Source organism: Quercus lobata, chromosome 10, assembly GCF_001633185.2.
Source record: "Quercus lobata isolate SW786 chromosome 10, ValleyOak3.0 Primary Assembly, whole genome shotgun sequence".
NCBI classification, from domain to species: domain Eukaryota; kingdom Viridiplantae; phylum Streptophyta; class Magnoliopsida; order Fagales; family Fagaceae; genus Quercus; species Quercus lobata.
This window is the reverse complement of record NC_044913.1, coordinates 12,558,380-12,576,074: the sequence shown is the minus strand read 5'-3', so window position 1 is coordinate 12,576,074 and position 17,695 is coordinate 12,558,380. Positions and strand designations below refer to the sequence as shown.

Sequence of the window (17,695 nt, the reverse complement as noted above, 5' to 3'; positions counted from 1 at the left end):
AGAGCTAAATGCTTACGCATAGCAATTTTCCCCAACTCATATAAAGTGTGCAGAGTGCTTAAACAAATTCTTCAACTGGATGTAAATGACCTTAGAGGGTTTCTGTAATGCTTTTAACTTTTATGCCCTTATATAGCAATGGTTTAGCTTAGAGACTAGAGTTGTAAACTAGCTAAGTCAAAGTTTATGCTTGTTCGCTACTTGATTTACTTGTTCTTTCCCATATATAGTAAAATTAAGATTAAAATTTTTTTCTCCTTCACAAATCTATAAATTTTTTTACTACAAATGGATTTTTTATATTATCAATAAACTTCCAAAAGCCTTGTAACTTAATTAGTTTGCATTTTTTGGTATTTTCAATTAAGACATTTAGGATTTAAATCCTTCATCCCTATCCTCTCATTTCTCATTTCAACTAAACAAAAAGGTCTTTCATCCCTTATCAAAAACAAAAAACAAAAAAATTTTCCATCCCTCAACTTTTCTACCATTTCAACCACATACAAATGAAGGAAACTAAAATCTTTTCTAACTTCCCACTTTTTTACTCTCTTTTCATTTTCTATCCTCTATGAAATGGACTCTAAGAGGCCGTTTGTTAACGTTGTTCAAGTAACGTTATTTATATTTAGAACAACGTTGTTTGTATTTTTTAAAAATACGTGTCAGTAAAAAAATATGAAAATACATTTAATATTATTTAAAAACTAAAAACATGTATTTAAACTCTATACCAAGCGTAAATGACAGTAGTCACACAAGGGCGTGTTACCAGTAAATGAGGGAAAAAACATATACCTGTTACGCGTACAAGGGCGTGTTACCCGTAAATGAGGGAAAAAACATTTACCTGTTACGCGTAAATGAGCTCTCTCTCTCTCTGTCTCTCTTTCTCAGCTGAGTAGTCAGTAGTCACACAAGGGCGTGCCATCAAACCAAAGGCTTGGCTGCAGCATAAGAGACTTTTGTTCTAAGTTGGACAGGAGCTATGTTTAGTCCTACATGACATACATAACTTAACGTCTTGACAGAAAGGTATGTGATTTTATAAGTTTCCTTGACAGTATTCTGAATTCAATGATTGGATAGCTTTGATGGTGACAGTTTCTTGAATTCAACGATTGCAAATAGCTTTGATGGTAAAATAGTAATAATAGTGATGCAGCTTGGTTAAGGAAGAATAAAATATTTTAATATTTTATGTTTTTTTTTTTTCCTTATTGAATTAGGATTTTAGTTGTTTTTCTTTTCCTAGTTAAATTGTTTTTCTTTTCTCAAGTAGAAGTAAGTTTATTATTTCTTTTCCTAAAAAGAGTAGGAGAAATTCTATTCTTATAAATACTCTTTATAGAGGGGTTGATTATGGATGTTATGTGTTGATTAATAAAAACTTGTTAGAGAGGTTTTCTCTATTATTTTGCCTATTAGCCTAATGTTCTTGTAGAACTTAGGTTTCGTGGAAGAGTTGTAGTAATTGTGTATTACAGATTCTGCTTCTACACGCCCACGCTGCATCAGTTGGTATCAAAGTAAGGCTAGGTTTCTACCATGGCACAAAGAGGAGCATGTGGGGGAAGACCTGTTGCCATAGATGACGTGTATGAATACGATGAGGTTGCACGCAATGTGCAATTAGAGGCATTCTTTCAACGAATAGAGGAGTAGTTTGATGCGCTTTCAAAGCAGCTCACCGCCTTAGCCATTGGAAGTTAACCTCAAAACTACCATCCAAATCCATGTTTTGTGGAGGAGGAGGAGGATCTTGATATCAAGCAGGAGGGCTGCGATATCAATGAGAATGATGAATATATTGAAAGAGTTTGTCTAGTAGATTGGGATTCTCCACCAATTTATGATGACTATCCTGAAAATTTTAGTCAAGGAGAAAAGATTGAGCTTGATAAAAATAAAGTCATATACATACGAGATGAACCCATAACTTACATCGTTGATGAGACTTTCGACATTCAAAAACAAAAGGTTATTGATCCCTTTTGGGAGGATTTTGTTGAACAAGAATTGATAGAGGTCAACAAGAGGCGTGAACAAATGATTTTAAGTAATCTTTGTGGAGGAAGAAATATGAAGTTTTTGGATGTGTGCATGGATTCTTTTTTAGTACTTGCATCATATATCCCGTTGTGGCAAAAGAGGTCAAGAATAAAAATTCATACATCAAGATTTATTATGAGTGAGAAAAGATTGATAAGTAGCATATTAATTCATCTTGTCTTGCATAGAAGAATAGGACGGAGAGAATTATTTGGGGTTCCAATTGATCGTGGAAGATTGCCACAAAACTCAAGGACGAGTTTTCCCCAACCTCGAGAGAATGATACAGCTTGGTTAAGGAAGAATAAAATATTTTAATATTTTATGTTGTTTTCTTTTTCCTTGTTGAATTAGGATTTTAATTGTTTTTCTTTTCCTAGTTAAATTGTTTTTCCTTTTTCAAGTAGAAGTAGGTTTATTATTTTTTTTCCTAAAAGGAGTAGGAGAAATTCTATTCCTATAAATACTCTTTATAGAGGGGTTGATTATGAATGTTATGTGTTGATTAATAAAAGCTTGTTAGAGAGGTTTTCTCTATTATTTTGCCTACTAGCCTAGTGTTCTTGTAGAACTTAGGTTTCGTGGAAGAGTTGTAGTAATTGTGTGTTACAGATTCTGCTTCTACACACCCACGCTGCATCAATGACTGGATAGCTTTGATGGTGACATTTTCTTGAATTCGACGATTGCAAATAGCTTTGATGGTAAAATAATAATAATAGGGATTCCTAACATGACCATAAGTGCATCTACATCTACAGTAGAGTTAGAAATATAAATATTTGACATCATAAAAAGTTACTTTATCTATTTACTTTACAAAATATGTTGCAGTAGTGGATCTATTTTAACTTTTAACACAATTAAAAAAAAAAAAAATTTCCCTGTAACAACCCACAGCACAATGATGATCACCCACAACCCATAGCAACCATCAGAACCACCATGATCACCCACTAGTTTACCAAATCACTTTACAAAACATGTTGTAATAGATCTATTTTAACTTTTAACACAATTAAATACTATATCCACAACAAAAAAAAAAATATATATATATATATATATATCAAACCCAATAAAAATAAATTTCCCTGTAACCACCCACAGCACAATGATGATCATCCACAACCCATAGCAACCATCAGAACCACCATGATCACCCATAGCACCATCAAAACCCAGAACCACCATGATCCACCACCGACAACCAATCAAAAATAAAAAACCCACTATGATCAACCCAACCAAAAAGCTCACTAGATCATCCACAGTTGACAAAAGCCACATTGATCAACCCAACCAAAAACCCAGATCAAACTCAGACAACCACTACCGTCAGAGGTGAGAGTTTGAGAGAGTGAGTTGAGACTGAGTCTAAGAGAGGCATGGTTGGGAGAATAAAAGAATATAAAAAAATAAACAAACATATATTATTTTAACCCGACTGAGAATAAAAAAAAAAAAAAAAATTACAGCCATATATAACTGTGCACGATAAAAATGAAAGTAAAAATTTTACATTTAACTCCACTATAATATGGATTTTTGTTTACTATGAGTGCTCTAAGGCATATATTAGTAATCCGTCACTTGGGTGAAAACTGCAGTTTTATTTTAATTTTTAATATAATAAAATAACATAAATAAAAAATAAAAGGAAACATAAAAAAAGAAAAAAAAATTAAAGGGAGAAGAGTACAGGCGAGACCAGCGGCGAGCGGAGCAGCGGAAGTAAGCGAAGCGAGTCGGGCAGCGGAAAGAGGACTGTGAGTCGAGCAAAGAGACGACTGTAAACAATCTGCTTAAACAACTGGGCAGGCGAGGTTGGCGAAGAGAGAAATCTGAGAAAAAAAATATTAGGTTGAGGACAAGAGGAGTGACTCAAGTGAGTTGCAATGGAAATAAAAGTGAAAAGAAAAAAGATTATTTAAATAATCTTTATCAATGTGAATGCAAAAATAATTTTTTAGTTTTTTTATTTTTTTACCTTTGAGCCGAAGACTAGAAGCTAAAATATACACCTTTTAACTCCACCAATATGCTCCTATTTTTATAATTGTTGATGCTAAAAGTAGTAATTTAACTTTTTAACATCATCAATACTTATACTCTTATCAGCAGAAACTAACCATAAGTATAAAATTAAATTTCTAAAACTTTCAGATAATCCTAAACTAAATTTGCAATTTACCCATATTTTTATTTAAAGTTTTTTGTATACAGCTAAGCGTTTTGTAAATCCTCTTAAAATTTATTTGGACCTCCATAAATGTCAGAATTAATTCAGAAAGCCCAAAAATACTCAATGCAAAAAAGAAAAAAAGAAAACATCTAGCAATTCTTAGTCCAAAACTCCCCCAAAAAAGTAAATCAGGAATATACCGATTTAACAAATACCCAAATCAGAAATATATCGATTTAAATTTTTAGCCATCCAAACAGCCTCTTAGGCAAAGTTTTCAGACCCGGACCGTTCATTGAACTGTAAAAGGGAGAGGTTCAAGGTTTTTGAGGTCGAACCGAGGTTGAACCGTGATGACGTCATAATTAATTTAATAATTAATTAAAGCCTAAATATAGATATTAAATTTATAAAACTAGAAAATTTGACAATATATCTATATATTTGAGGGAAATTTAATGATTTTCAAGCATATATTTAATAATTAAATAAGAAAGCTAATAAAATAAAATAATAATCATGAAAACATTAAAATTTCTGATTAATTTTTGAAGTAAAGTTGAATATCTTTGAAGGATTTTAATTGTAATTTTTTTTTATTCCTTGTAAGAGATTAGGCCTGTTCACGGGTCGGTCCGGGTCGGGTTTGTGCCCAACCCGGAACCAACCCGATCACTTCCTGTCTCCTAAACCTGGACCTGCCGCCGACCCACTGAAGGTAGAGGATCGGGTGGTCGGATGTCATCAGTTTCCGGTCGGGTATCGGTCGATTTCGAACTGTGTGAATCATTGCTGGATTTTGCAGAAATCGTCGCCGGATTTTGCCAAAATTTCTGGTTTTTGCTGGACCTGACCGGATCTCAAAGAGATCTTGGCGGATCTCAACGAGATTAGGTCGAATCTCAACGAGATCAGGCCAGATCTCGAAGAGATCCGGCGAGATTTCAACGAGATCAGGCCGATTCTCAATGTAAGTCGAAGAGATCGAGCGAGATCTCGGCGGATCTCGACTAGATCAGGCCAGATCTCGACAAGATCTCACTGAATCTCGACAGATCGAACAAAATGAGGCCGGCTACCCACTCCAATCGGCGGAGAACTGAAATTCCGATGTGTTTTCCGATCGGGCCGGTTGAAAATCAGTTTTTCATGTTCAAACCCGTCAACCGACCCGCTGGTCTCGGGTTTTCTAGGCAGAGACCCGTTGCCGACCGTTACCGACGTCGGGATGGACGGTTTTTAGGCCAGGTCGGTCGGGTTAGGCGGGTTGGTCGGGTTCCGGGTCTGGCTGAACACCCCTATAAGAGATGGATAATTTAATTAAGTAGAATAAAATTATGTTAAGTTGTTTCTTTTTAAAAAAAAAAAAAAAAAATTTGCTAAGGGATTGGACCGTATAGTTCTCACCGGTTCGTACGGTCCAACCTCGGTTTTGACAGTTCACGAAATTAACAAAAAATCCGGTTTTTTATGCTAAAAAAACCAATTTTTATTCGATTCACGATTTTTACGGTCCGACCTCCCGGTCCGGTCCAGTCCTGAAAACTATACTCTTAGGTTGCGTCTGGTATTACTTAGAGGAGTAGAAGGGGTAGTAGCGTACGTAAGTCTAAACCCGTAAAAGTAAATTTTTTAACAGTACCCCCGCCAGATGTAGACTGAAGGTAGAAGAAATCGAATCAGCCTCAGATGCCCTGACCGATAGCTATGTATCAATCGGTAAATGGTAAGGGATGGTCACGTTATTGCAGCCCGAGCCGTAGCCGGACTCTAACAGCCTCCACTCGATCACCGGCGCCGGCTTTTTACCCAGTAGCAAGGCTAGTGAAGAGCCCCAACTCAGTCTTCTGTCTACGGCTCTATTCCACTGATACCGTCACCGCGCCGACCGCTCCACAAACTAGTCCGTTGGCGTCTCCACCTCTGGGTCCGATCCACTGTAAACGAGTCAAATCGGCCTGAGATATGGTCAAGGATCTCCCTTCTCAAATCTGATATCTCTCCTCTCAAATCTCAGATCTCAGATCTACTGTGATATATATATATATTTTTTTCCGAATTAGTATTTGTGACAGCTAGTATTAAATGACAAGTCTAAAAAAATATAGCTTTTTTCCACTGGTCCCACCTCTCACATGATAACGCCTGACTTTAAACCACAAAAGACTTTTGAATCACGCGGGTAATGGACTAACGGGAGGTGGGGAACAGTGGAAAAAAACAAAATTGAAATTGGTGTTTTAGGTTACGTATGGTATTACTTAAAAAAAATTACTATTTAGTTTTTTTTCTATTTCTTAACTTATTTTTATAAATTTCATTATTTATGAATCTCATTACATTTTTTAGTATTATTCATAAATTTTATAGTACTATTTTAATTTGTTTTTAACTTTATCTATAATATAGCCAAATAAGTTGTTTTCAAACAGACTCTTAATAATTTAATGAGCAAAAAATTGTAATTATTGGCAATAATATATTACTGTGACTTTGTTATGTCAATATTAGCATTAAGATACAAAATTGTGAATTATTAGCATAAATATTACTGTGACTTTGTTGTGGTTTGTGGAGCATGTTTATTTGGCTTTTTTATTTGGGACTTAATTTTGGTATGATTGATTTATAATATAGGAAATAGTGAGTAATCTTAAATTTTAATGAAATGAAGAATTAAAACAATAACTTTCGTATATGATAAAGTCCTGTGATTGTAGAAGTCAAAAATATATTTAAATTCTTAAAATTAATATGACTTTTATTTGATTTGTAAATCATGTGAAAGTTTACTATAATGTTTGATTTGTAAATCATTGATGATTTAAAGATTCGCAAACAAAATTATAAAAAACCACCACCAATGAAATTGGTATTAGTTCATTGTAGTGTGATCTTGGATTGTATCTGCAAATATGGGATTATGATGTCAATAAACGTGATCTAATTTGATGAGCTTACATTAAGCTTGGCTCCCCTTAGACTCAAATCCTAGTTCTGCTCTTGCACTTGAGTAAAAATGAAGTATCTATACTTCCAAGATTTTTATTCGACACCCACACACACACATATTGTAAGGGGATGACTCCCCAAGAAGTTTAAATGGCCCGAAAATGCTGGGCTAGAACGATGGCTCATGGAATTAGAACTAGCCATACCCTGTTGGAGAGATCCTTAACGAAAATAAAGGAGAAAGGCCAAACGGCTTAGGATCCTCTATTGCCAATGAGAGAAAACAAAACTCTTTATGCTGAGGAAAGATCTTGTTCAAGGACTATAAACTGATAAAGCAGCCGAGGAAGGAGACCTTTACCTAGAAGTCAAATCGAGGAGCTAAGAAAAGTGGCACGCAATCCAAGTAATAGTCATGTCCGCATTAATTAAGTGTTCCTACCTAATGCATGTTGTATTTAATGCTGAATGACCAACCTAAACAGTGTTTTACACCCGAAAAGTCTATTTTCATAAGCAAATTGAGAGAGAAGAGTCAGACATCTGAAGGGACAAGCATCTACTAACATCCACCATGGAAGCTCAATGATGGAAGAGATGAGTTGAGTGCATAAATAGGGTCTTCCCCCATACTTAGTAGGGGATACGAAAAATTAGAGAAAAAGTGTATAAGTGATTTGAGAGTGTGTGTCTGAGTAATCTTGCCCATTACCTCAGCAAGGGTGTAGTTGTTTTGTTTAATAAGTAAAAGACTCATTTAGACTTTGATTTTACTTGTCCAATTTTCTCACTTTGGATTACCTTCTTGTTTTTGAAATTAATTGTGACGTTAGAACCTTAAGAATACTAGCATTGGGGGTGTAAAAACCCCCCATTTGCTATTTTACAACCTAGATCTTTAAAAACATGCTACATCCGAGGGTAGGTATCTAAAATTTATACCATCTGTGAATAGTAAGGTTGTATATATACAACCTACTATTCATGAGTTGTAAAAATAAAAATTAATATTTTAATGGAGAGAGAGGAAAAGTGGGGAGAAAGAGATGGGAGAGAAAATAGAGAATTGATTTATTTATATTATTTGTTGGTATAGTTTATATTATTTTAATGAGTTGTATGTAAAAATAGAAATTGGGATGTTGGATGAATTGCGAAATGGAATGGTAAATAAAATAAAGTAGGTTTTGAGAATGGATAATAGGCACTTTTTTGCATCCCCAGATGCTAATGCTCTAACATTTGTATTCTTAATTCTAAGAGTTTTATACTCCCCTAAGCCGACCCGAGTTAATTGCAAATTACTGCACTCAATGTTCTCATCACGTATTTTACTTTCTAAATTTTCAGAGTATAACTTCTCTATTTTGTATTTATCTTTGTGTACGCATGCGTGTGCACATGTATCTATGTGAAAATGCACCAATTTGTGTTTCAGCCGTTCAAACTGTGGACATCTAAGTTTAGAATATTAAAGAAGTTAGAAGAAAAATGTGGGGGACCTTTAGACTTTTGAAGCTCCACCATTAAGGCCCTCGCATCGGCCAATGTCCTTATGTCTCCTTTGAAATGATGACAATTTTGTCAGAGTGTGGGACACAATTGGAATCTTCTAGAAGATCATGTGAACAAGTTGGTCTTGGACGGGTAGGGGTGTCAATTCGGGTTAGCATGTCGGGTTCGTGTCGTGTCGAGGTAGGGGTATTCGACTAAATGACTCAACCCTAACCCAACCCATTTAATAATCATGTCATGATCCTTCAACCTTAACCCGACATGTTAATAAGGCGGGTTGACCTGACCCAACCCATTTGACACGCTTAATAAACGAGTCATGTTGGATTGACACGAATGTAACACAACCCATTTTAACCTGCATACACTTCAAGTCTTCAACCCACATTCAAAATAATATAGTTCAACAAAAATATAACATTCATCTAAAAATAAGTTCTTTACATTCCAAAAGAATTGCATACAATTCAACCCAAATTCAAAAGAACAAAGGTTAACAAAAGTAAAAGAACAAAGTTTAACAAAAATAAAATAACATAGTTCAACAAAAATATAATATCCTTGGAACTTGCCAAATACTAAGTATCAATATTGAAAGAATTTGAGCAAACAGTAGATTAATCCTAACTATGACCACGATTATCATCCATAGATTCTTTGTTGATGTCCAAATTCATAAAATCTTTCACAAGCTCATCCAATTTCATTTGTACAAGTTCTATGCCCATATAAAAAATAAAAAAAAAGTATTAGTAGTTCTAGGGTCTGTAAAGTTTCAATTTTTAATTATATCCCTTGTAAATTTTTGTAATTACTCACTTTTATTTTTAAATTTAAAATATATGTTGGATATAAAAGGTATTTGACAAATCTAAAATAAAATAAATATTTATTTGTTATACAAGTTAAATGGGTTGTGTTAAGTGGGTCATTTCGGGTTGACACAAATAAATCGGCGTGTCAAACGTGTCTATTGCGGGTTACGCGGGTTGACCCGCTTATGACACGTTTCTTATCGTGTCGCTTTCGGGTCAACCCGTTTATGACCCAAACCTATTAAGACCCAACCCTAACCCGAAAAAACACGTGTCGGGTTCATGTCGTGTTCACGGGTTGAGTCGAACATTGACACCCCTATGGACGGGTCTATGAGATATCAAATAAGAAAATGGTGTTTGTGCCATTACCAAATCGGAAGTTTTTTTGTTCTTTCCTAAGGTTACCTTTAGGTCAATTGATGGTACGCTCTACCTGAAAGTTTTGCGTAAACAATATAAAATAAAATTTTATATTTTCGTTCTAAAAATTTTGCGAAAACAATATAAAATAAAATTTTATATTTCCGTTCTGAAAATTTTGCAAAAACAATATAAAATATTCAAAAATTCCTGTACCATATAATCATAGATTTTGAATAAAACAAAATTGCATATCTTTCTTAGCAACCCAAGCATGTTGCCTTCCAAGGTATTCACATCTCTCTCTCTCTCTCTCTCTCTCTCTCTTTGTTTTTGTTTTGTTTTTTTGTTTTGTTTTTTTTTTTTTTTGGCTTTTCAGATGGGTACTATATCACTCAGTAATTCTAATAGTCAACTCCTAAGTGATAATTTAAAATTTTATTTTTATTTAAGACTTGTATAACTTAAGAGAGAGATTGGACATGGGATCCTTAAGGATCCTAATCTTCACGGTAGGATCAATCAATAACTTTCTTTTAAAAGAGGTGTTACATCTACAACATTTTTACAACAAATCACAAGTGGTTAGTTGTTATTGGTTCAAATTTGAAACTAACACTAAGATTACTTTTTTGCTCTAACAATAACAACCAGTAACAACCTGCCATTTAGGATTTGTTATAAAAATGTTGTAGACATATTATTTCTCTTTTTTTAATGATATTGACTTATCTTGAAACTCTTTTAAAATTATTCCTTAATCTTCTTAACTATATCAAGAAAATATTTGAACTTCTATAGATTGCAATAATGTCCACAACACATTGCAATTAATCCCTAAAAATTAGAGAATTACATATCAGGTCCATTACTTATATCCATGTCATTCCACCATACTATATTCCCACAAGCCACTAGGACTGGATTAATATCATTGTCATGTCCCTAACTTATGTAATCTTTAATTTCTTGATTTTATAATTTCTATTGGACTCCAAAATATCTTTGAAAAACTTTTTAAATATATACACACACACACACACACAATATTATATATATGAAAAACACTTTTAAAAGAAAAAAGTCACTTGCCAGTTTTGTTTTGAGTCCAACTTCAATATGAAAAGCAACTAAATATACAATCTTCTTTAGAGATTGGTGGATTCATTGTTAAGCATTTACATATTTTACTCATTACACACATAACTCAACGTGTCTGTATATAGTCTTTAAAAAAAAGAGCATCAGCAATTGACAATTGACATTATCAAAGTTATGTGCGTAATAAATATACACAAACCTTTCATGTTTGAGGACAATAGGAAAATTGTGATAGAATAACCTTTTAATTAGCAGTGATCACTCCATAAGGTGTTCTTGATCGAATTTGATTCAGTGTATGTACTTGTTACATTACACCCACTTGTATGCTAAAAGTCACTAACTCAATGATGGAGTAATCATCCTATCATATGGTAGGACAACAAGTAAAAGCTTCAGTGGTGATATTCAATTAATATTCATAGCCTAGAACAATTTCATAATCTATGAAAAATCATTACTCCCTGTCTTTGGTTCCTTAACCATTAACATGATTTTTCAACATAGGCAACATCACGTACCACATTTAAACAATGAAATATACCCAAAATAATTATGTATGTGAAAACATAATTTATTATCAAATAAAAATGCATGTTTTTTAGGGCACATAATTCTAACACTACCATCCTGTAGACACATGGCGTTTGAATAAAGCTCCCTTGTCCTTTTGTCATTACTAACAATATGCAATTAAGTTTTAACATATTGAAACAATAGCTGATTCTGTATATATGGTGTTTGTGCTAGACATCATATTCAAATCACGGGTAAATTCATATTGCATAAAGAATTTTGTGTGGAAAGTGCTTCTAAGTTATTATGTCTTCTTTGCTTGGGTGGCCAAATGAAGCTATAGCTGAAATATTTTTCAATGCCTGGTTATTACATAATAAGTGACAGTGCAGCACCAGGCTTATGATCCACACATCCAAATCAGTGACTCTTTTTAAGTGTTATGATAAGCAATTACTTCTTTTAATAACCTTTAAATTTTCCATGAACTGAAAGCCCTGTCATTTGGTTGAGTTGAACTATGAAAAGTTCTCTATCATATGTTTTTAATTTCTTTTTATGTACATTTCAAAATCAAACAACTAGCCCGCAACATACGTCAGAAGAAGTCATGTAAACTAACCAAGTTGATGACCTAGGAAGCACAGGCACTTCATTTAGAATATTGTACTCGTGTGGTATCCGTGCAGTATCCATGTCATAATGGTGTTATATTAGTCATTTCATGTTATAATTTTTCAAAAATTGCTTGTGTTACCATGTCGTGCCCGTGCCCATACCCGTGTCCATGCTTCCTAGTTGAAGACTAATAGTTAAATGTGATTCTACTCTGCTGAATTAATATAAAACTTATAATTATATGATATTTATAGTCTGTTTTGTGGAGACTGACCACCTTTAGAAGAGATTTTTGAATCGTGAAAGAAGAACAAGGTTGGCATGCTGCATCTGTAGGGATACCTTGACTGCATGCATCATAACTTTAACCGAATCTTGTGTACAGCTGATTGTAGAATATCAAGCAAGATTAGCTTCATATCACCAGTTTCTCCTAAATGAGAAAAGCTTACACTGTTTGGTTGGCATACGCTACTGACAGTGGTGGATTTCATACAGTTTTTAGACACAATCTCTCTAAAAAAAAAAAATCTAAGGACCTGAATTTTCAAAGAAAATTGAATCATATTTAGATTTTTTTTTAATAAAAAAACCTCTAGCTGATGAACAAATCTAGTAACCGAGTCTTCTCTCTTATATTTCCCATATAAAGTTACAAGTTAATGCAATTCCTCTCTCTCTCTCTCCCCTTACAGGAGGCTTGCATTTTCTAATTTGGATTTCCGTATGCCTAATTTATGAGGTCCTACCTTATTGAAGTCTTTATTTAATTTGCATGAAACCCAATGAAATGAACCTTGATAGCACAAAGCTTGAATACTAATAAATCGGATGAACAGGAGTATCTAATATCTAAGTATAATAAATATATTAACTAGTAGAAATGACAATACTAGCTCAAGCAGTTTTTCTCACACATGGTTCTACCCCATAAAACCTTGTAATATATTTGAGGTTTTCGGTGTTGATGCATAATTATATATTAGGAATTCTGCTTTCATTGCAGGGTGATATAACGACAGGCCAGCAGTGCTTATATAATATGTGAACTTCCTCAAAATTGCCCAGAGTCAGAGTTTTCAAGTCTCACTCTTCATTTGCTTGCATATAGCATCTTCTAAAATGAGTTGTATTGGAGCCAATCCAGAATTTGTAACAAGATAAAGAGGTGTGGCCGTTATTGTCAAATAATAGGTCTCTTTGTCTCAATAAAGAATATAAATCTGTAGCCATTTTTCAATCTCGCAACTATTTCATATGTACAGCAATACATGTTTCAATTTTAGCTTCACATACATTTTTCAATTAATTTGAATAATTAATTAATCCAGTGAGTCAATGCTCTTATAGTGTATAATGATGTGATAATTCACTTTTGTTGGACAAGAAAAGGGAAATAATCAAGAAGCCTCACTTTAGAATTACTAAATTAAAGCTTTTGCTTATTTTTCTAACCCACTTTCCACTTTTAAATTCCAAAACTTAATCTGGATTATATTGAAAAAAATAAGCCTGGAGAAGGTCTAGATTTTCATGGAAATGAGTTTCTGTTTGTATATCAGATTTATCTGCTATCAGCAAAACTACTCTTGTATTACCAGCGATATTATGGTCATACTTCATACAAAACTTCATTTCATCATCTCTACTATTTGAATGCGTGCTTGGAATCTGATTATCCATTTCAATAGGAAAATTAATTTGAGAAATAAAAGAAATTGAATAAGCTATTGATTTGAAGATACATATACAGCATAAACCCCCGAGTTAAAATAGAAGGTTGAGTAATCAACTAATCATAGGACCTGTGTCAAAACTTGAATAGAGGATGCATTCCTGAAATGATAGTAGATGGAACAATTTAGGTATAAGATTTCTGTTCCAAATTTGTGAAAGTTGTCTGGATGCGTGTGGATTTTACATAAAAGAGCTGGTTGAAAATTTTTAAGCCCCTGTGATGTTAGAGGGACTGAGAACTCATCAAGAATTAGTTTTCTTTAGCTTAGCTTGTACATCAATGTGTTGGGTTATTGGGACTGAGAACCCATCAAGCATTAGGTTTCTTTAGCCGACCTAGATTTGCTTTCATTTTCAATGAGACCAAACTAGAACTTAAATTAAATGTTTTGCATGGCTAAAGTGATACGCCAAAAAAACATGTATGGATTAAATGCTCAGATGACAAGATTGCAATCAAAGCCATGTTCTTATTGGATACTTACTATTTTTCTTATTGAACAATGAAAGATCAATAGACATCCTGAAAAAGGTATGTGTTGTACTCAGTCTAGCCTTTTCAAGTCTCTTTCCTGTCATTGAATGACACTTTATAATCTAAGGGAGTTAATTTTGTTAACCAAATGTCATCCAAAATCAAGCTTTCTTCCCCTATCCTTTCACCAACTTGCCTACAAATTCTTCAATGTTCTTATCTGAGCTTCCATCTAAACTAACAGCTCTTATTACAAGCTCTCTCCATTTAGTTGCATTCTTTGTAATCTCTTCACTTCTTTCTCCTGCAGTAACTCCTTTTATACACATCCCTAGCTCATCCCTTGTCACGATCCCCTCCTTGTTCTTCTTAGCCTTTACTCCCACCTGCCACAACTCCTCCACAAACTTAGCATTAGTAGGCTGATCACTCCACTGTGGCATTGCTACCATTGGCACCCCTAGGCTCAAGGCCTCCAATGTTGAGTTCCAGCCACAATGTGTCACAAAGCAAGCCACAGCCTGATGTGCCAGCACCTGTAGTTGATTGCACCATGGTACAACCAACCCTCTTTCTTGTGCTGAATTAATAAATTCAATTGGAAACTTGCTTATGGAATCTTTTGCAACCAATAGGAAATGCATATTGCTTGCTATCAAACCACATGCAATTTCTTCAGCCTGTTTAGCTGTTATGTCTGCCATGCTTCCAAATGATACATATATCACTGACTTTGGTGGTTTCGTCTCTAGCCAGCTCAAGCACTGGTCACTACTAAGCTCCCAGAGACTGGCACCATAAGCTATGTCTCCACTGATCTGCTGATCTAGGTAGGCTGATGGCACCATTGGACCAACCATCACCAAGGGCCAGAGTCCAAACATGGCCTTCACTAGCTTTTCAACAATCAATGAAACAAAGTGAGAAAGATAAAAATTATACAAATACAGGTCTTACTTGGCATATAAAACTATAATGTAGGATTTGATAGATTTGGCTCCTAATCTTTGATTCTAAAAATTTAAAAAAAAATTTAAAAAAAAATAAATTAATAAGAAGAAGAAGAAGACTCCTAATCATTTTTTTTTTTTGGGATAGAAGAGACTTAACTCTTTGATCATTTCTAATTTCAATAAAGGCATAAATAAAACACATGATTTCCAAATTTAAAAAGTATAGTTATATATTTCATACATATCCATTGTCCAAGATTATAATGAAGATATTGAGAAGCTCTAAATTATTTGGAAATTCCTTGGTCTTCTCATCTCATCTCATAAAAAATTAAAAAATAGGAATTCACCTTTTCCATCTTCTACTTTTTCCCTCTTTACATCATTTAATTTCTCAATTCCCATGATTGTCTTTCGGTTTCAATTTATTTCTGGCAAATTATTTAGTAATGCTAAATGCTATGACCTTGATTTATTTAACAATGTTCATATAAATCAATGCTTCCAAAATATGTTTCTTCTTGGCATCTATTCTTAACAATATAAAGTAATAGAACTACCTATGCAAAAATAAATAAATAAAAATAAAATAATAAAAAAACAAAAACACACACACCTATCATAGTTAGTTAGTTAAAATAAAGTTACCTCATTTTCCAGCTCTTCAGAACTGTTACAGAGTACCCAGTCATTTTTATCCAAACAGCTAAATTTTTCCATGATCACTGCCAAATAAGCAGAATTACTTGAAGGCTGCGCGAGAAAACTAGGCAAGTCAGCAGGGCCAAGTGAAGGTAGTCCAGGCAACAACACAGGCTCAGTTGCTTGCTTCTCTGGCAAAGTCAGGCGACCATGATCGATATGCCAGTACATGGAGCACACAGAAGCTGAGTTCGTCAAGAATACTGCTGCATAAATGCCAAATTGCCTGGCCACATCAAGAGCCCATGGGAGCAAAGAGTCACACACAACACAGTTTACTGGTAAGGCTGAGTCTTTGAACTTTGATATGAGCTCTGATAAAGTTCTTGAACCAACTGATTTAAAGGACTCTAAGTAGGCTTCTATACTAGGAGCTTGCTTATATCCACCTTCATCATAGCCATCTGAGATGGGCTCAACACCAACAGTGGTCGCATGAATGGACTTGACAGTGTAGTGGGTTGTGGCTAGAGTGGCCTTGAGACCTTTGGAGGCTAAACGTTTGGCAAACTGGAGGAGTGGGTTTATGTGGCCTTGGGCAGGATAAGTGAGCACAATAACATGACCTTTTTGGTTGCTCATTTTTTCTTGCTTTCAGGGTTTGATCTTGATTTGATGAATAGAAGACATACTTATAGGCCTTACTTGAGGTGCCTTGAACTTATTACCATGGAAAATTTTGGCTGAATATTAGAAAAGTTGTTCACCCTTTTTACTTTAGTGGCCAAATTTGGTGAATAATTTTTTAAATTCTGCAGATTAGGTATTGAATTTTTTGTATCAGCAAATATAAAAAGGTATTGAATTTTTCAATAACTTGAAAAATTCAATACCTTTTTATATTTATTGAAAAATTCAATACCTTTTTATATTTGCTGATACAAGTTATTGGTTTTAAAATAAACTGGATTTGGACCCACCACTCATAGGTTTACATGATATCTGTTTTTTTAATAAATAATTTAATACTTATAATAGTGGAAGAAACGGAATTCAAATTGTAGTTCTCCTATTAATAAAGGAGAATATGCTATATAAATGAGCTTAAGGCTTTTAGATTTTTGCATAATATATGTTATGTTAGTCAATTTAATCCAATCATAGAAACCAAGCATAAGATTTGGCCAGTGCTAATTTTTAGTTTCAATAAAGTCCACTAGATAATCTAACCAAGTTGGATTAATAGTATATATTCGAATTATGGTTCAATAGTTAAATTCACAATTTTTTAATCTTTTGGAACAATAATAACTCATCATGATATCAAAGTAACATATTCTAACTTCAATAATTTATTAGTATATTAAAAAATTAATAGGTACTGTTGGAATATTTATTAATAAACCATTTCAGAAAAGTTTTAGTATTATTTTTATGAAAAGTATTTATAAAAAAAAAAAAAAAAAAAACTGTAAAAAAAATCAACAACTTCTGTTATTTTTATAAAAATTAAAATATTTTTTTTTAAACCAATACTATAAGCATCAAATTAACTTTTCCCTATTATACTTCCCCTGTGGAAAGGCACATTGAATTATTGCAATCCCATGTGTCATAGAAATTCAAACTGTCGTGTTCCAAAAGTAAGTCTTGTATGAATATTTTTTTTATTATTCTAGATGCTGAAACTGTCGTGTTCCAAAAGTGTGCCTTTTGGTATGATGAAATTTTTCAATTTATTTTTATTTTTTATTATTTATGTGCTTTA

At 33.7% G+C, this 17,695-nt stretch overlaps 1 protein-coding gene across 1 annotated transcript; it reads right to left on the bottom strand.

The window, feature by feature from the left end:
- Positions 1-14,334: 14,334 nt before the first annotated feature.
- On the bottom strand, positions 14,335-16,609 carry LOC115965513 (UDP-glycosyltransferase 74B1-like). The gene is made up of 2 exons (XM_031084757.1): positions 15,934-16,609; positions 14,335-15,228 (listed from the first exon to the last, which is right to left on the bottom strand). The coding sequence occupies exons 1-2, from the start codon at positions 16,567-16,569 to the stop codon at positions 14,509-14,511; spliced, it is 1,356 nt and encodes a 451-aa protein (XP_030940617.1). The 5' UTR covers positions 16,570-16,609; the 3' UTR covers positions 14,335-14,508.
- Positions 16,610-17,695: the final 1,086 nt, after the last annotated feature.

Coding starts and splice junctions, on each gene's coding strand:
- LOC115965513 (XM_031084757.1), bottom strand. CDS start 16,569: ATGAGCAACCAAAAAGGTCATGTTATTGTGCTCACTTATCCTGCCCAA. Junction 15,229..15,933: donor CTGAAGAGCTGGAAAATGAG/GTAACTTTATTT, acceptor ATTGTTGAAAAG/CTAGTGAAGGCCATGTTTGG.